General features: G+C 48.6%; 1 protein-coding gene across 1 annotated transcript in view; it reads right to left on the bottom strand.

Moving 5' to 3' along the window:
* Window positions 1-766: 766 nt before the first annotated feature.
* Window positions 767-18,082, bottom strand: part of BEND3 (BEN domain containing 3) — a 50,083-nt gene continuing 32,767 nt past the window's right edge. The window contains exon 4 of the mRNA XM_030929647.1: window positions 767-6,529. Coding sequence (XP_030785507.1) covers window positions 4,283-6,529 — 2,247 coding nt within the window. The 3' untranslated portion in view covers window positions 767-4,282. The remainder of the gene's footprint in view (window positions 6,530-18,082) is intronic.

The raw sequence follows: 18,082 nt of genomic DNA, 5'->3' as shown, positions 1-18,082 counted from the left end.
AGCCCAGGAAATCAAGGCTGCAGTGAGCCACAATTATACCACTACACTCTAGCAGGGCTGGGGTCGGGGAGAACTAAAAGTGATCCAAAGTGAAAAAAAAAAGGGTGGTTAAATGAAAATGAAACTGTTGGCTTTGCAGGACTGGCCTGGCACCTGACCAGGAAAGGTTAAAAAAGGTCAAATAAGCCTCCCACTGCATGGCCAGGAAGTGGTTTGTGGAGGAATGGTTTGAAGGATTTATCTGGCAATTTCTTTTTTTTTTTTTTTTTTTTGAGACGGAGTCTCGCTCTGTCGCCCGGGCTGGAGTGCAGTGGCCGGATCTCAGCTCACTGCAAGCTCCGCCTCCCGGGTTTATGCCATTCTCCTGCCTCAGCCTCCCGAGTAGCTGGGACTACAGGCGCCCGCCACCTCACCCGGCTAGTTTTTTGTATTTTTTAGTAGAGACGGGGTTTCACCATGTTAGCCAGGATGGTCTCGATCTTCTGACCTCGTGATCCGCCCGTCTCGGCCTCCCAAAGCGCTGGGATTACAGGCTTGAGCCACCGCGCCCGGCCGGCAATTTCTTATTCATTCAGCTGTGGCCAAACTGAAATCCTGTGAGCGGTACCACTGACACCTAGCGTATGGAAGCCCCAGAAGGTGAAATCCCCCGGAACATTCACGTTCTCCCCGGGAGGCGGGTGAGGAGGCCACGCAGAAAGACAAATAGACCAAGACATGTCTGAGAGACCAGTGCTCTAAGAAAATAACATGTTACGAGACCATGTTTTTCTATTTTTATAACATTTTATATAACTCATAAAACAGTGTTTGTATAAAAATTCACACAAAGTTGCTAGAGAGCATACAATTTCCAAAAATGTCCTGGGTTTTTGTTACATTCAGTTTCCTAAGGATGCACTCCAATCTATGGTAAAATGCAGACATGATGCGAGATTTCATTATCTTTGGTAAAACTATTCTCATTATTTTGCTCCTCACAGTATTAACTCTGATATCCACTTTGTGCAGGGTCTGCTATTACTAGGATGTCAGAAAAACATTAAGGCTGGATCTACGAGAGGCAAGCATTTCCAAACAGCAGTAATAGCCCCTCGGCCCCCACCCCCACTTCATATATCTGTACAGTCTATCTACACAGCCAGGCAGGGTGCGAGCTCACGACCTCCACTCGGGAGTCTTGAGATCCCCTCTCGACTGGGCAAGAAGCAAACATTTGGGGGGAACGTTGGAAACGGAGGCCATCTCTAAATGAACCCAGTGGTCATGCTGTGGTGTGGTCAGACCAGTGACTTTTACCAACTAAATAGCCAATCCATTCACCACTAAGTAGATCCCATTGGCTGGTTGGTTGATGAATGCTGCTGATGTGGTTCTCCCTCCCCACAAACATAAAAGGAAAGGAAGGTTTGGAGCTAACACTGAAAGGGGAGGGGCATGCTAGCGCAAATGACACCAGACACGACTTTATTCCCTGTCGAACATTTGTTGTCATACAGACACAGCCAAGGTGAACTGAAGCAGGATGCGAACACTCAATACATTCATGACTATCTTCATACATTCTTTAAAAATTTAGAGAAACCGATGAAGACTACCACCTACTGTGACTTACTAGTTCATTCAACATCAAAACGTGTCTGTGCTAATTTTTTAGTCCTTGGGATACAAGGCCAAAAAAAAAAAAAAAAATTCAAAATACAAACAACTAAAAACCAAAGAATTTAGAAGGGGCGGGTGGGGGAAGGAAAAGGATTGCCAACAGGTTTCATGGAACACATTAAATTTTGAAAAAATAAGTATTTTGTACTTCTATTGCTTCATGTAAAAAATTTAAAATAAAAAAATGCCCACTGGAGTCATCTGTATGGATGGAGAAGTGAGGACACCATACAGACAGGGCAAGGACCTGCAGGCGTTTCCTGACCACATCCAGAGAGATGGGAAGAGTTCCCGGGTGTGTCCACTTCTCTTCACAGAAAGGGAAAGATTCTGGGGGAAGATGCCCTACACATGAAAGGTATTAAGAAAATCACTGAAATATGGTTTCTAAAAATTGAACATGCTCTGGGTTACAAAGAGGCATATTTAATTCCTAGAACCTATTGATTTCTCTAACATGGGTAGATGGGAGTTTCAAAAAAATTATTAATAAATGATTGTGCTTCTAAAGTTGCAGGGTCAACATTCCACCCTCTAGAAAGCAGGGCAATTCATGGCTTGGAGTCCTCTTGTTTACATCCTAGAAACCAGAACAAATTCCATGGGACCTCCCCCCTCCAGCGCCCAACAACCAGCGGTGGGTGGGGGAGATGGCGGGAGAGGGCCACAGCTGTCTTTGGGTAGGGTGCGTGTGTGTGCATGCTGTGTACACGTGCTGGAGAGACTAAGGCATAGAGAAGGGCCCAAGCGAGGGGGGAAAGTGAGTCTCCTGAATGCTCCAGTCCCTCCTTTCCAGGCACAAAGAAGTTGAACTTGTTATTCGTGTAGGCCCCCTTCATCTCACTTCAGCTTTTAGTAAGCAGTGCGTGTGTGCGTGAGTAGCTGTGTGTGACAGAGAGTCATTCAGTCCCTGTGCCTTTCTAAATCTGTTTGCAGTCACAACAGAAATAATCTGTAAATGACACTTAGGAGCACATTTACTAGTTAGATCAGCAACTTAACATTGCTTAAAATTCTGTATTTTAAAAAATGCTCCTGGTCACAGGCAAAATTATGTCATACAGCCACTGGAACTGAAGTCTTTATCAGCTGAATGAAGAAAATTCAGATTGTTTCTATTATCTCTGCATTTTAAAGTAGTAAAATATTAAGCCATCCCACAGGGGTTCTATTACTACCCTGTGTGATTCAATTAATTTTCCAGGACTCTGGTATGACGTATTGTTTGCATTTGACTGTTTCCTTTTCCTCTTAGGCATTTGGCCCCCAGAGTTAGGCAGGTAAAAGGATCATTTTAAAGGATTTTACCTGTCAGGGAACTTCCCAGTTGGTGCTCCTGGAGAGCATGCAGCTGGCCTGCAGGAACCTGACATTCCCAGTCAGGAGGGAACGAAGACATGTGCCCCCCAAGGCAGGGGGTAGCCAGGTATAGGACAGCAGGACCTTCTAGAGAGTCCAAGAGGAAAGTTCTGAGTGGACTCTGGGAAGGGACATGTGTGCCCCATCTGAGACGGCCTGTGTCCTTCCAATGCCTGGTATCCCCAAGAGGGGCCCAGACCTGGGCCCGCCCTGAGGAACGAGGAAGTAGTGCTGCCTGGAAGAGCTAACACTGAGGTCTGGGGAAGTCACCACAGAGCTCCTGGTACCTGGATTTTGTACAAACACACACACAGAAAAGTAAACAGTTCATGGTGAGCTCAAAGAGGCCCACCCTTAAATCTAACAAGAAGCCAAAAGCCCCTGCACTGTTTTCCAAGGAAACATGTCTACTCCCTCCAACCAGCAACCGTGTATGGAGAGGGAATGGGGGCAGTGGAAGGACACGGCTCAGATGGAGACACTGCAAACGTGTTTCCACGGCTGTCTACATTCATATCATCATCATCCAGTGTTCTCGCTTACAGAGTGACACAACATTCTACCAACACGCCTGAAGCACAGGCCAAGCTGAACGGAAGCCTTCCCAGGCACCAGAGCAGAAGGGAAAACTTGCACATGGTCGTAAAGGACTTCATATTATTCCATCCCCTCTACTGCCATCCAAGGGGCATCTTGACTCTTCCAAAATCAGATGTAAAAGACAAGGTCAGTAAAATCAGTATCCATGCCACCTGAAGCTATGATTAGCCACTGTGCACGAACATGGCACTTTTAAAGAGGTTTTTTTCTAAGTAAAATGGCCCCCAAAGAGCCCAATTATTTTTTTAAGGGTTTCTTTTTAATTAAAAAAATGGGTAAAAATGGAAGATGTAAAATACGGGAAGAGGGGCAAGAGAGTTGCTGGGTTTGCATTTTAAGCTGTAAGGGACTGGGGAGGGCACAGCCAGGGAGAGAGGACCCCTACCCTCTGGTTCCTGCCCTCACAGCTTGCTCTCCCCACACTCAGGCTGCCCCGCCGGGGCACACAGGACAGAAGTTGTAAGTACAAGAGACCAAACTCAAGGCTTCTTTCTTGCGGTTGGGTGGGTGTTTACGTGTGCAAATGTAGTAAGCCACTCCCCAGGGACATAAGGTGCCTGTCTGTGGATGCCATAAGCGTGCTCCCAAGTATTGCTCAGTCCCAAGGGTGCCCATCGCTCAGCCTCTCGTGACCCCGAATCTCTGGGCAGGCCACAGGGCTTCACTTCTCCACTTTCTTCGCTTTCTTGAGGATGTCACATTTTTTCCTGTTGGGGCGGCGGCACCTCTCATCGATGCTGGGGATACATTCGTAGTGCCACACCTCCTCCATCTTCTCCACCGGGTAGACGGCTTCCACGTAGTGGCGAATGAGCCGCAGTCGCGTGGGGTCCAGCTGCTTCTTGTTGCAAGCCCCGGAATGGTTGTACTGCAGCCGGAGGTTCTCGGCAGTGAAGAGTTCGGGAAACAGGCGGACGAGGAGCCGGGCGGCAAAGTTGCCCACGGAGAGGCTCTGCTGCACGATCTCACGCACCTCCTTGTCAGACAGCAGGTAGGGAGAAGGCACCGGGAAGTCAGGGGAGGGGACCACCAGTTCGTCCAAGGGGATCTTGCAAAAGTCCTTGCTGCTCCTCTCGGGGGGCAGTGGGGGCCCCTCAAACTCCTCCCGGAACCTCTCGGGGTTGATTGCATAGCTGGTCAGGTCTCTGCACTCAGGGCCTGGCACGTGGACCTTGCGCTGCTGCTGGTAGGAGCGCCTCTGCTCCGTGTCCCGGCGCCGGCAGCGCTCATCCAGTTTGCCCACGAACTCCAGGGTCCAGACGCGGTCGTTTTTGGCGCGCGGGTAGAGCAGCTGCACGTAGTGGCGGATGAGCTTGATGCGGGACGGATCCAGCTGCTTCTTGCCCAGGGAGCCGCTGCAGTTGTACTGCTTGCGCAGGTTCTCGTGCGTGAAGAGCTCGGGGAACAGGTGCACCAGCAGGCGCGAGGCGAAGTTGCCGATGGACAGGCTGCTCTCGTAGATGCTGCGCAGCTGCTCCCTGCTGAGCAGGCAGTCGGCGCCGGGTACCTCGAAGTCGGGCTGGGGGATCTCTAACTTGTCGAAGTCAATGGGCACCAGCCAGATCTTCTTGGAGCGGCGGCCCGGCCGCTCACCCTCGAAGCTGTCCTCCACCTTGACCACTGAGATGTCGTCGGGCAGACTGGAGGAGTCATAGCAGTCATCGCGCGGGGCGTCACCTTCACTGCCCGCGTCCAGCCCTAGGCCCTCGAGCTCGTCGTTGATGCGCTGGGCGCACTGCTGCAGCCAGGCCTCCTCCTCCTGCATGTCGGGGAAGTAGATCTCTGTGTAGTTGCGAATGATCTGGAGCCGTTGCGGGTCCAGCTCCTGCTTTCCACCATCCCCGTAGCAGCTGTACTGTTCACCCAGCTTGCGGTGGTCGAAAAGCTCGGGGAAGAGCCGGTGGAGGAGGAAGACTGCAAACTCGCCTGGTGAGGAGGCTTCATCCAGGAACTCAGTGAGGTCCTGCGTGTCCACCACGTGGTCTGAGGCGATGGTGCTGCTCCGGTCCAAAGACAAGGCCTCCTCCTGGTCTTTGTTGTCCAGGAAGTGGCCGGGGTCCACCTGCTCTGCCTCAAAGAAGCTGGCGACCTGGCCACTGGGCTGGCTGTCCTCCATTTCCCGCTGGGCCCAGAAGCGGCTGAAGAAGTCGTTCAGCTGGGGCAGGCACTCGGCCTGCCACACTGCCGTGTCCTTCACCGAGGGGTAGTAGACCTCCACGTAGTTGCGGATGAGCTGCAGGTGCAGGGACTCCAGCTTGCGCTTCGCCGCAAAGCCACAGGCACTGCAGCCTCGGGAGAAGTCCACGTCGCTGAAGAGCTCGGGGAAGAGCTGCACCAGCAGGCGGCAGGCCAGGTCCCCCCCGGACAGGCTCTGGTCCACGATCTGCTTGAGCTCTGCAGCTGTGAGCTGGTACTCAGGGGGCGGCTGGAATTTGGCCACCATCTCAGTGGGGCTCACCTGCTTCTTGATGCGACTCACCTCCAGGGAGAGCAGGTCCACCTTGCTGTGCAGCTGGGACATGTTGGATGTGAGGGTGTTGAGCATGTAGAACATTTTCTGGATCAGGAAGTAGATGTTGGGGTCACTGTCAGTGCCTGCCCCGGTGCTGCCAGAGTCCCGCTTCTGTGGCTCATTCAGGAGCCGCAGCGACGAGGGGCTGTTGCTGGCGTTGGCCTTCTCGAAGAGCTCGTACACGTTTAGCAGGTCCCCCGAGGGAGGGTTCTTCTTCTCCATGATCTTGTGCGAGATGCCATACAGAGGCTTCTTGTAGGAAGGGGTAGTGGCGTCGTTGCAGGGCTCCTCCTCTCCTGGCCACACAGAGCCCAGGCTCCTGCCCCTGCTGGCCTGCTCGCCATTGCCTTGGCAGGGCGAGCTGTTCTCACGGTTCCGCATGCCTGCTAGGAGAGCCTGCAAAACAAAAATCATTTCCCAGAGTGTTAGGAGGGTGCTGTGGTTTATGACACTAAACAAGCGTCTGCGTGGCACACGGAGGGGCCAAGGTCAACCTTGGGAGCATGTGAGAAACTGATTCCTCACCCTGAATCACTCTGTCATCCAAGGATGCACCACTGATACAAACCTGCATCTCCACCACCCCAAACCCGCTGCTCTCCCCACTCCCCGAGAAAAGACTCTGGCTGGGCCCAGGGAGGCTTTGTGCTCTTGCAGGACACCAGCACTGGACTTCCTGCCCATCAGAGGGCTGACACTGATGTTGGCAATACCGGGTAAGAACTCTGCAAGAAACAGGAGGGAGAGCACAGGAAGGCGACGGGCTTGTGCAGCTCCTGGCCACAGACAGGTCACCTCATGGACCCATGCCTTGGTCTGCTCTCAGGAAGGGACAGAGATTCCTACCTATGGTAGCTCCCAAAGGCAGCAGTGTGTCCTTTCAGCCTGCAGCCTTTGGGAGAGCAGGCATGCCTTCTCAGGAAGGCTCCTCTGAGATGCATGGTAGGGGCACATGAGAACTGCGCTGTGGAGAGCAGCTGTCTGATGCCAACTCCACCACTGCCTGAAATCACATCTTAGACCAGAAAAGGCCGGCCCAGAACTCTCTGGCCTATGCAACCGTGAGACAGTAGAAACAACCCCCCGTTTCTGAAAAATCAACAAGTATATAAACTGTGTTATATTCATACAATGGAATATTACTCAGCAATAAGATATTAATTATTGATACAGTACACAAAGTACTCATGATAAATCTCAAAATAAATCACAAAAAAGAGGCCACAGTGTATGATTCAATTTGTGTATATACAATTCTAGAAAACACAAGCTTGCCTATCATGACAGAAGGCAGACAGTCATTGCCTAGGGATGGCAGGGAAAATTCGATGGGACACCGAGAATGACATGGAGAACGTCAGTGGGTTGATAGATGTTTATCATCATGACTGGCTATGGGTTCACTGGTAGACACATGTGTCAAAACGTATCAAATTGTATACCTTAAATATGTATCATTCATTGTATTTCAGCCATAATCTAATAAGCCTGTTTTTTGACAAATGTTGAATTTGACCCAGACACTTATGGAAATGTGTATTTGAGTTTTAGGAAAGCAGATGAGCTAGTCAGTGAGCACTGGTGGGTGTTGGAGGAGCAGGGAGCTTTTGCTCCCCGACAGGCATGTGCCTTGGGCAACTGGGAATGGACAAGAACAAACGGCATCCTGGGGTGCTTCTCTCCATGCTTGGGAAGAGTACAGGTGGCTCGGACCGGCCTAGTCCAGCGCTTAAGCTCTACTGTACACACTGAATCACCTGGGGTCTTGCTGGAATGCAGAGTGTGAACCCTGGGCCTGCATCTCTAACAAGTTCCTGGGTGCTGTGGCTGCTGTCCATCCTCTCTGAGTAGCCAGGGCCTGGCAGTCAGTGTTTGCTCTCAGCTTATCTCATCTGGGCAGATAAGGGTTATTAGAAAGTTTTCAGGTAACTAATGCCAGCATAAAACAGGGCAAGAGGTGTTTTTCTCTGCAGCCTCAACCAATGTAGGGAAAAGAGACAACCTCAAGAAGTGAGGCTTCATACAGCAAGTGAGCAATATGGGGCTGAGAATAGGTAGATACAGGGGGAATAGAAACCAGGAGTCCAAATAAACAGAAAACTTTTACCCTTCTGAACCTTCCATGTGTTCTTTTTCATTTAATTAATGAACGGCTGGGCGTGGTGGCTCATGCCTGTAATCCCAGCACTTTGGGAAGCCAAGATGGGTGGATCTCCTGAACGCAGAAGTTCTGCCAGCCTGGGCAACATGGTGAAACACTGTCTCTACTAAAAAAATACAAAAAAATTAGCCAGGCGCGGTAGTGTGAAACTGTAGTCCCAGTTACTCGGGAGGCTGAAGTAGGAGGATAACTTGAGCCTGGGAGATGGAGGCTGCAGTGAGCTAAGATCTTGCCACTGCACCCCAGCCTGGGTGACACAGTGAGACCCCATCTCAATAATAATTAATGAATTACTTCCTAGACTCTCTCTTTTGGATAATAGAATAATCTGACTCATATTAGAGAAAAGTTAATTCTTCTCTTGTGCCCCCATGAGGACAACCATGCAAAAGAAAAACTACTCCTTTAGTGACCTTATAAAGGGACTCGTAAGTACATTAGTTATCACAGAGCTGGCCAATATTGCCTTCAGGGTTTGTGTGTATATATATATATACACACACTCATATATATATATATATATGAGCAAATTGTCAGTGGCAACTGGCCCTCGTGGCCCCCACTCCCCACCCCTCCCCTCTACAGCACTCCCCAGAAGCAGAGGATCAAGGACACACCAGAGTGGAGGCAGCCTGTCAGGGGTGGCCTGCCATCTGCCCCACTCCCTCTGGGATCTCCTTGCCGAGCTGTCCCCATCCCCATCAAACTGCATGATGGTTGTGGGATGGGACCATGTTGTTCCTGAGTCTATCCCCAGTGCCTGGCAAAGTGCCCAGGGTACAAAAGAGGTCAATGAATTTATGTCAACCACACATGTGGATAAAGCAGGGCAAAGTGTTCCACCATTCTCAAATACATGCTTAAGAAAAGTGAGGCCAGGTGCAGTGGCTCACACCTGTAATCCCAGTAGTCTGGGAGGCTGAGGCAGGGGATCTCAAGCCCAGGAGTTCAAGACCAGCCTGGGCAACATGGTGAAACCCCATCTCTACAAAAATAAGCTAGGAGTGGTGGTGTGTGCCTATAGTCTCAGCTACTCGGGAGGCTGAGGTAGGAGGATTGCTTCAGCCTGGGAGGTTGAGGCTTCGTGAGCTGAGATCACGCCACTGCACTCCAGCCTGGGCAACAGAGCAAGACCCTGTCTCAGAAAGAAAAAAAAAAAGAAAAAAAAAGAAAAGGAAGCTGTTCTGATAAGAGCAGTGGCAGAGAGTTATGAAGGTATGGCTAAGAACTCAGCTCAATCAGCAAGCATACTTGTTTGTAACCTTATAAGCCTCACCTTCCTGTGTATAACTCAGGGTAAATCATGGTATCTGTCCCACAGGGTGGTTGTGAAGATTTAACGAGACAGTGCACATACAGCACTGAGTCTGTCTGAATCACAGTAAGTGCTTAATAAATATTTATGGCCAGGCACGGTAGCTCATGCCTGTAATCCCAGCACTTTGGGAGGCCGAGGCGGTTGGATCACTTGAGGTCAGGAGTTTGAAACTAGCCTGGCCAACATGGTGAAACCCCATCTCTACTAAAAATACAAAATTAGTTGGGTGTGGTGGCACATGCCTGTAATCCTAGCTACTTGGGAGGCTAAGGCAGCAGAACTGCTTGAACCTGGGAGGCGGAGGTTGCAGTGAGCCAAGGTTGCAGTGAGCCAAGATTGTGCCACAGCACTCTAGCCTGGGAAACAAGAACTCTGTCTCAAAAATAAATAAATAAAAATTTATTATTACAATATGATGTATTATTACATAATGCTATTCCCAAGCCATGGCAGAGGTAGTTCTGTAGGGGACTATTATTAAGGGAGTTGTAACGACACTCACAACCCGTACACTGAGAAGGACTTTCCCACAGTGCCTCAGGGTAAGTCGTGCATGGAAGGCACTTCTTAGAGTCTATTTGTCCTAAAGCCTGGGAATTTAAGCCCTTTATGTTTCTTCTGTTCTGCTATCTGGCATTATTTGTTTAAAAAAAAAGAAAGAAAACATATACACACATCAGAAAGGAAGGGGTGGAGATAACTGACAACCTTTACCCCAGTGCAGTGTTTCAAATTGTAGATTAGCAGATGATAACTGATTCTGGTGGATCGTGACCAACATAAGAAGAGGGAGAGGCCGGGCATGGTGGCTCACGCCTGTAATCCCAGCACTTTGAGAGGCGGAGGCGAGCAGATCACGAGGTCAGGAGATTGAGACCATCCTGGTTAATGCAGTGAAACTCCATCTCTACTAAAAATACAAAAAATTAGCTGGGAGTGGTAGCACACGCCTGTAGTCCCAGCTACTCGGGAGGCTGAGGCAGGAGAATCGCTTGAACCTGGGAGGCGGAGATCACAGTGAGCCGAGATGGCACCACCACACTCCAGCCTGGGCGACAGAGCATGTCAAAAAAAAAAAAAAAAAAAAAAAAGGAAAAGAAAAAAAGAAGAGGGAGGGATTAGTCACTAGGGAGGCTTAGGTGGGAGGATCACTTGAGTCTTGGAGGTGGAGGTTGCACTGAGCTGTGACTGCACCACTGCACCACAGCTTGGGCAACAGAGTGAGACCCTGTCTCCAAAAAAAAAAAAAAAAAAAAAAAGAGGGAGGGAATGAGGAAATAAGAAAGCAAAAAGAATAGAAAAATATCAAAGTGTACTGCACAAAGTAAATCAATTTAGGAGTTTTGCTTCATTACTATGTGTATGTCTACATATTTATTTACAAATTCATACATGTAAGTTGTATTGATCTATAAGGTGATTTATAACCGTGGGTCACTGTGGAAAACCACTGCCCTAACAAACTCAAAGTGCCTTACTTGCTAATTCCTGTAGAATGTAAAGTAAAAGTTTTGGCAATTTATTCACTATTAAATTCTATTACACTAAAATAATTTTAGAGGTCCCACAGACTATAAGATTACTATAAGGTTTACCAATAGAGAGAAATTTGGGTTTGAAGTACTAACAATTACAAATCATAACTATATTAGGAGTGATTTTAGAAAAGGAGGCTTTCCTTTAAAGCAAGGCTCCATTAGCGCATTTAAAATAGAATTTCCTACAGAAAGAGATCATCAGAAACTTACACAGCATCCAACAAGAGTACATGTTCTAGAGGGAGACTTGCCCTAATTAATACCCAGGGGAGAAATGAGTACAGGGAAGTTTCTGGTGAATTATTTGAATACCAACAACACACACAAGATTTGACTCCCCCACATTCCTACAGCAGGCGGGAGGCAAGAGTACGTTGAAACTGGGAAACCCCCCATAACTCTCAATATTCAGCCTCATTAATACAAACATTTCCGTTTCCGCCAAGCATGTTAGAAACACTGCCGTCAATAGAAACATTTTTGGCTACATTGCTTGAATAAAAAATGTCAGTGTCCCAGTAGAGGGCAATATTCACTCCCAGAAACCTTGGGTACACAATTCAACACAGAACACAACACAAGCACTGAAGAGAAGGTTCTTAGATATTCCCACACTGGTGTCCTGTCAGCTCAGTGCTCCAATTAATTCCACAAATGCTGCCAAGGCGGCAATGGGCTGGCTGCATTTGTGGCTGATGATAAAATCTCGGCTCAGCTGTCTAGGAGTATCAAGAAATCTTTAAATCTGTGCTACTTGGCACTGGGTAGGACTGGCTGACACGTTTCCAATTCTCTGAGGCTCGTCTTCCAACCATATGGGAACTCTGCTGTACAGCTCAGGCTCTGCAATGCCAGCGTCTAGCCCGGATCTTGATCAGGGCGTTTCATTCAACCACCAGCATCGGTAGAACCCAGAGAGAATGCCCAAATCTTTCAGCTGGACAATCTGACTGAACAAGAAGAAGCTGATGTTGGGTTGCAAGTGAGGAGTAAATAGACTATTTAGGGAGATTCCAGGTGTCCATGCCCAGTGACATCCCGGGGAGTGTCACCCTGGAGATGCTCCAAGTACTAGACGTCTTCATTGGGACCCCAAATCCAAGAGCGGCCACTGAATTTAGTTAATGAATAAGTGGCTCAAAAGTGCCCTGAGAGGCAGCACACTGGAACACACAGAAAGCAGCAGGGCTTGGGGAAGCAGGGAGGCTATGTGAAACAGTAGTCAGGAGGACTGGGGTTGGCACCTCCCTCCTGGAATCACAGTCGCAAGAATGATGCTTACCACTTTCATTTTCAACAGAATTCTTTTCTTTTTTTTTTTTTTTTTTTTTTGAGACGGAGTCTCGCTCTGTCGCCCAGGCTGGAGTGCAGTGGTCAAATCTCAGCTCACTGCAAGCTCCGCCTCCCGGGTTCACGCCATTCTCCTGCCTCAGCCTCCCGAGTAGCTGGGACTACAGGCGCCGCCACCTCGCCCGGCTAGTTTTTTGTATTTTTAGTAGAGACGGGGTTTCACCGTGTTAGCCAGGATGGTCTTGATCTCCTGACCTCGTGATCCGCCCGTCTCGGCCTCCCAAAGTGCTGGGATTACAGGCTTGAGCCACCGCGCCCGGCCAACAGAATTATTTTCATCATCATCATCAAATTTTTTCTTTGAGACAGGATCTCACTCTTGTTGCCCAGGCTGGAGTGCAGTGGTGTGATCTTGGCTCACTGCAAGCTTCACCACCACCCCCCAACCCCCTGGGGTTAAGTTATCCTCCCACCACAGCCTTCCGAGTAGTTGGGACCACAGGCGCACACCACCATGGTCAGTTAATTTTTTTTTTTTTTGTATTTTTAGTAGAGACCCTGCACTTATTTTCTGTCCTGGGTATTAACTAGGGCAGGTCTCCCTCTAGAACATGTACTCTTGTTGCACAGTATATGAGTTTCTAATGATCTCTTTCTGCACAAAATCCTATTTTATTTATTTATATTTATTTTTATTTATTTATTTATTTATTTATTTATTTATTTATTTATTTATTTTGAGACGGAGTCTTGCTCTGTCGCCCAGGCTGGAGTGCAGTGGCCGGATCTCAGCTCACTGCAAGCTCCACCTCCCGGGTTTACGCCATTCTCCTGCCTCAGCCTCCCGAGTAGCTGGGACTACAGGCGCCCGCCACCTCGCCCGGCTAGTTTTTTTGTATTTTTTTTTAGTAGAGACGGGGTTTCACCGGGTTAGCCAGGATGGTCTCGATCTCCTGACCTCGTGATCCGCCTGTCTCGGCCTCCCAAAGTGCTGGGATTACAGGCTTGAGCCACCGCGCCCGGCCAAAATCCTATTTTAAATGTGCTCCCCATATTGTCCAGGCTGGTCTACAACTCTTGAGCTCCAGCAATCTGCCCCCCTTGGCTTCCCAAAGTGTTGGAATTACAGGTGTGAGCCACCACACTCGGCCAAAACAATTTTTTTTTTTTTTTAATTAAATAAGAGACAGGGTTGCACTAAGTTGCCTGTGTTTACAGGTGTGATCCCACTACTGATGAGCAGGGGAGTTCTGACCTGGGCTGGTTCACCCTCCTCAGGCAACCCAGTGGTAACCCTCACCAAGTTCAGCATTAATACAGTGACCTCCCAGGATCAAGCCAGACACAATCTCTGCTCTCGTGGCTCTTACTCTGCAGGTCATCCTTCTGCTGCCAACACTATATGGTAAGGGTGAAGGATGAGCTAAGATGGCTGAAGAAACAAGATTCTGGGGGAGATAAAGCAACTATAATGAAGGGAAAAGAGGAAGACCAGAAGACCTAGCAAGACACGAGTGCACCTAAGGCTTCTTATGCATCTTACAAATATCCCGGTATCCCACCAGCATGATGTTTGAGTGCCCAGTTCGGAAGCACGCAGGCTTGGTAGTGCTAACTTCTCTGACCCTCATGAAAACGGGAATGTACCTATCTGCGATACTTGTTGAGAGACTTAAGAATCCTCAGCTCACACCACAGTAACTGACACTCACAAGGTGTTCCATGCATTTGCACTGCATGAGATGGCATTTCCATTTTCTAAATGAAAAACAAACCACAATGACATTTTAGAATTTAAAAAAAATAAACAAAAAACCCCGGGAGAACAAAGCTAACCTCTGCCTGGCATACGGCTCTTGAACACTGCCCCACTTCTGTGAACAAAAAGATGATTACCAATAAAAACTTTGGCTTCGCACCTCCCACATCTGCTGTATTTGGCTACGAAGCCCTCTCCAACAGAGGTGCCAAATAAGTCTTTATACAGCCCTTTGTTAGATTTTTCGAGGGAGGTTTTTTTCTTCTAAGCATTGTACTAAATGTCACTCATAAAACAAGCTGCCAACATTGATAGATGCCTGCCTGTGACGTGCATCAGGGCTCCCCACTTTGCCCTCCTGCCCTTTCCTTGGGGCAGGGGAGAGAAGACAGGAGATGGTTTATGTCCTGAGTAGATGGTGCCCAGGCCTGGGTGTCCTCAAGGGCATCAGGTGACCTCCCTTGATGGTGTCATGTTGATTTCGCTCTGATAAATGTAGAGGGAGGCAGCTGAATGCTGGTCATGGGGTTGAGGGCTGGAGATGGGAGCTCAGAGGCAGTAAACAAACATTTCTTTTTTCTTTCTTTCTTTTTTTTTTTTGTAGACAGAGTCTTGCTCTGTCACCCAGGCTGGAGTGCAGTGGCGCAATCTCGGCTCACTGCAAGCTTCACCTCCCGAGTTCACGCCATTCTCCTGCCTCAGCCTCCCGAGTAGCTGGGACTACAGGCGCCTGCCACCACGCCCGGCTAATTTTTTGTATTTTTTAGTAGAGATGGGGTTTCACCGTGTTAGCCAGGATGGTCTCGATCTCCTGACCTTGTGACCGCCCACTTCGGCCTCCCAAAGTGCTGGGATTACAGGCATGAGCCACTGTGCTCAGCCCAGTAAATAAACATTTCTAAAGGCTGACATGGAGCATGCCCCGTGCTGTGTCCTCATGTGGGCGATCTCAGTGATCCACAACAGCCCAGCGAGGCGGGCAGTGTCACCCCTTGTGACGGTGGAAGAACCTGAGTCTTGGTGATCTCTGCCCCTAGTCTGACCCGACTCTCTTGCTTGTTCTGGTATTTTAGCATGCTGGTAGTGATATGGGAGAGGGCTATGGAAGTGCTGGGTAGAGAAGGGTGCATCCCTGGGCTAGGGCTCCACCCTCAGGCCTGTGCCCACGGACCTAGGTGAGGACAGGCACTCCTGCCTTCACACCCAAATGTTGCATTTTCCAAGACCACCCTGAACTGCCACGCCCCCGTTTCTATCCTGTGCCTATAGAAATCCCCAAGACCCTAGCAGGCAGGCACACAAACGGCTGAATGTCGAGAGGAGGGGATCAGTGGAAGAAGATACAAGCAGCTGGACGTCTACAGAAACACACGGGTGGAAGAACACACAACTGGGTGGACGTCGACAGGACGTCAGGAGCACACTGACAGGCACAAGCATGATGGCAGGTCACTGACCGGCAGAACAACGTGGAGTTTGGCCGAGGAAGCAGGATGAGGGCCAAATCAGAACCACCAGCTGGTCCAGAGAATCATGAAAAAATAAAATAGTGATTGCTTTTCTTTTTTGAGATGAAGTCTCAGGAGTCTCGCTCTGTCACCCAGGCTGGAGTGTAGTGGTGTGATCTTGGCTCACTACAACCTCTTCTTCCTGGGTTCAAGCGATTCTCCTGCCTCAGCCTCCTAAGTAGCTGGGATTACAGGTACGCAACACCACACCGGGCTAATTTTTGTGTTTTTAGCAGACACAGGTTTTGCCATGTTGGCCAGGCTGGTCTGGAACTCCTGACCTCAGGTGATCCGCCTGCCTCAGCCTCCCAAAGTGCTGGGATTACAGGCGTGAGCAACCACGCGCAGCCTAGTGGTTGCTTTAAACTACTAGGTTCTGGAGTAGTTCTGTGCTACATAACATAACATAGCACAAGTGAACTGATACGCTAAACTTTCTCTTCCATGTCCTGAACTCTGGCTTTACTTGAAAACTTGAAGTGAGTTTGCAGAACTGATCACAAACAGAAATGTAATGTGACACAGAAAAATATTTTTGGGTGTTCCTTTAGGTGATCACAAACAGAAATGTAATGTGACACAGAGAAAAATATTTTTGGGGGTTCCTTTGGGAAATTAACATACTGCTTGTCAAACTTCTCATCACTTCCAGCGTAACCTCTAGGAATCTAACCTACAGAAACACTCATACAGTCACTGTGTTGATGTATGGGGATGTTTTCCCGGCATTACTTGTAATAATATAAAATTGGAAAACATCTAAATGTCAATCACAAAGGAAAAGGATAATAAAGTAAAGCTGTCTTGTAGCTTTCATCTGCCACAGCAGATCACAGATCAGATTTGTGGGTTTTCATCTAGTTATTACTTACTGCACTAGAAACTGCCATCCATGCATGAAACTTGCCAGATCACAAGGTATGCAGCAAGTGGCAGGGTGAGGCAGTCAGAGTCAAGGGTGGAACATTTCTAATTATTCCTTTATTAAAAATTATCAGCCAGGCATGATGGTTCATGCCTGTAATCCCGGCACTTTGGGAGGCTGAGGCCAGAGGAATGCTTGAGCCCAGGAGTTCCAGACCAGCCTGGGCAACATGGCCAAACCCCAACTCTACAAAAAAAATGACCCCAGAAAACAAAATTACCTGGGTGTGGTGGTGCGTGCCTGCAGTCCCAGATATTTGGGAGGCTGAGGTGGGAAGATCCACTGAGCCCAGGGGGTTGAGGCTGCAGTGAGCCGTGGTCACACCACTGCACTCACCCTGGGTGACAGAGTAAGACCGTGCCTCAAAAAAAATACTCATAGATATTAAAAAAAAAAAAAAAATCAACATTTTTTTCTGGACATTATAGATTTTTTTTAAATGTCTCATTTAACTATTAATTATGATGCTCAAAAACTAGAAGCAACCCAAAATGTCTGTCAGCTGATGAATGGATAAACAAAAGGTGGTGAGGCTGGGCTCTGTGGTTCACGCCTGTAATCCCAACACTCTAGGAGGCTGAGGCGGGAGATCCCTTGAGGCTAGGAGTTTGAGACCAGACTTGGCAACACAGTGAGACCCTATCTTGAAAAAAAAACAAAAACAAAAAAGGATCTATACAATGGAATATTATTTGGCCATGAAAGAAGATGAAGGGCTTCAGGTTTCTGGTCCAGCATGGAAGGAGCCTGAAAGTCAGCCCTCCATCCTAACTATAAGGAAAAAGCTGAACAAACTGAAAAAAATCAACACGTTTTCTTAGACCCATAAGACTGGTAAGGTCACAGGGCAAACCACTGCCCCCAGACTTGGCAAAACAGACGGGTGAATACAGAGACTCCCAGCTTACCATAGCAGACACCCAAGAGCAGACTTCCACAGGAACCAGGGCGAGGGCAGGGAAACATGAACTGCAACTGAGGAGCCGCTGGAGACGCAGTGTGGACAAGTCTGAGAGTTAAAATCTCCAGGGGTACCCAATCAGCACAGGTCCCACACTTTTGTGGGTTCCACTGAGAGGTAAAGCCAGCTGGGCTTCTGGGTCGGGTGGGGACTTGGAGAACTTTTCTGTCTAGCTAGAGGATTGTAAACACACCAACCACCACTCTGTACAAACACACCAATCAGCACTCTGTGTCTAGCTAAAGGATTGTAAATGCACCAATCAACACTGTACAAACGCACCAATCAGTGCTCTGTGTCTAGCTAAAGGATTGTAAATGCACCAATCAGCACTCTGTAAAAATGCACCAATCAGCGCTCTGTCTAGCTAAAGGATTATAAACACACCAATCAGCACTCTGTAAAATGGACCAATCAGCGCTCTGTAAAATGGACCAATCAGCAGGACGTGGGGAGGGCCAAATAAGGGAATAAAAGCTGGCCACCCGA

Source organism: Rhinopithecus roxellana, chromosome 4 (genome assembly GCF_007565055.1).
Source record: "Rhinopithecus roxellana isolate Shanxi Qingling chromosome 4, ASM756505v1, whole genome shotgun sequence".
Classification (NCBI taxonomy): domain Eukaryota; kingdom Metazoa; phylum Chordata; class Mammalia; order Primates; family Cercopithecidae; genus Rhinopithecus; species Rhinopithecus roxellana.
Note: the sequence above shows the minus strand (reverse complement) of the source record. Positions and strands in the feature narration are given on the sequence as shown.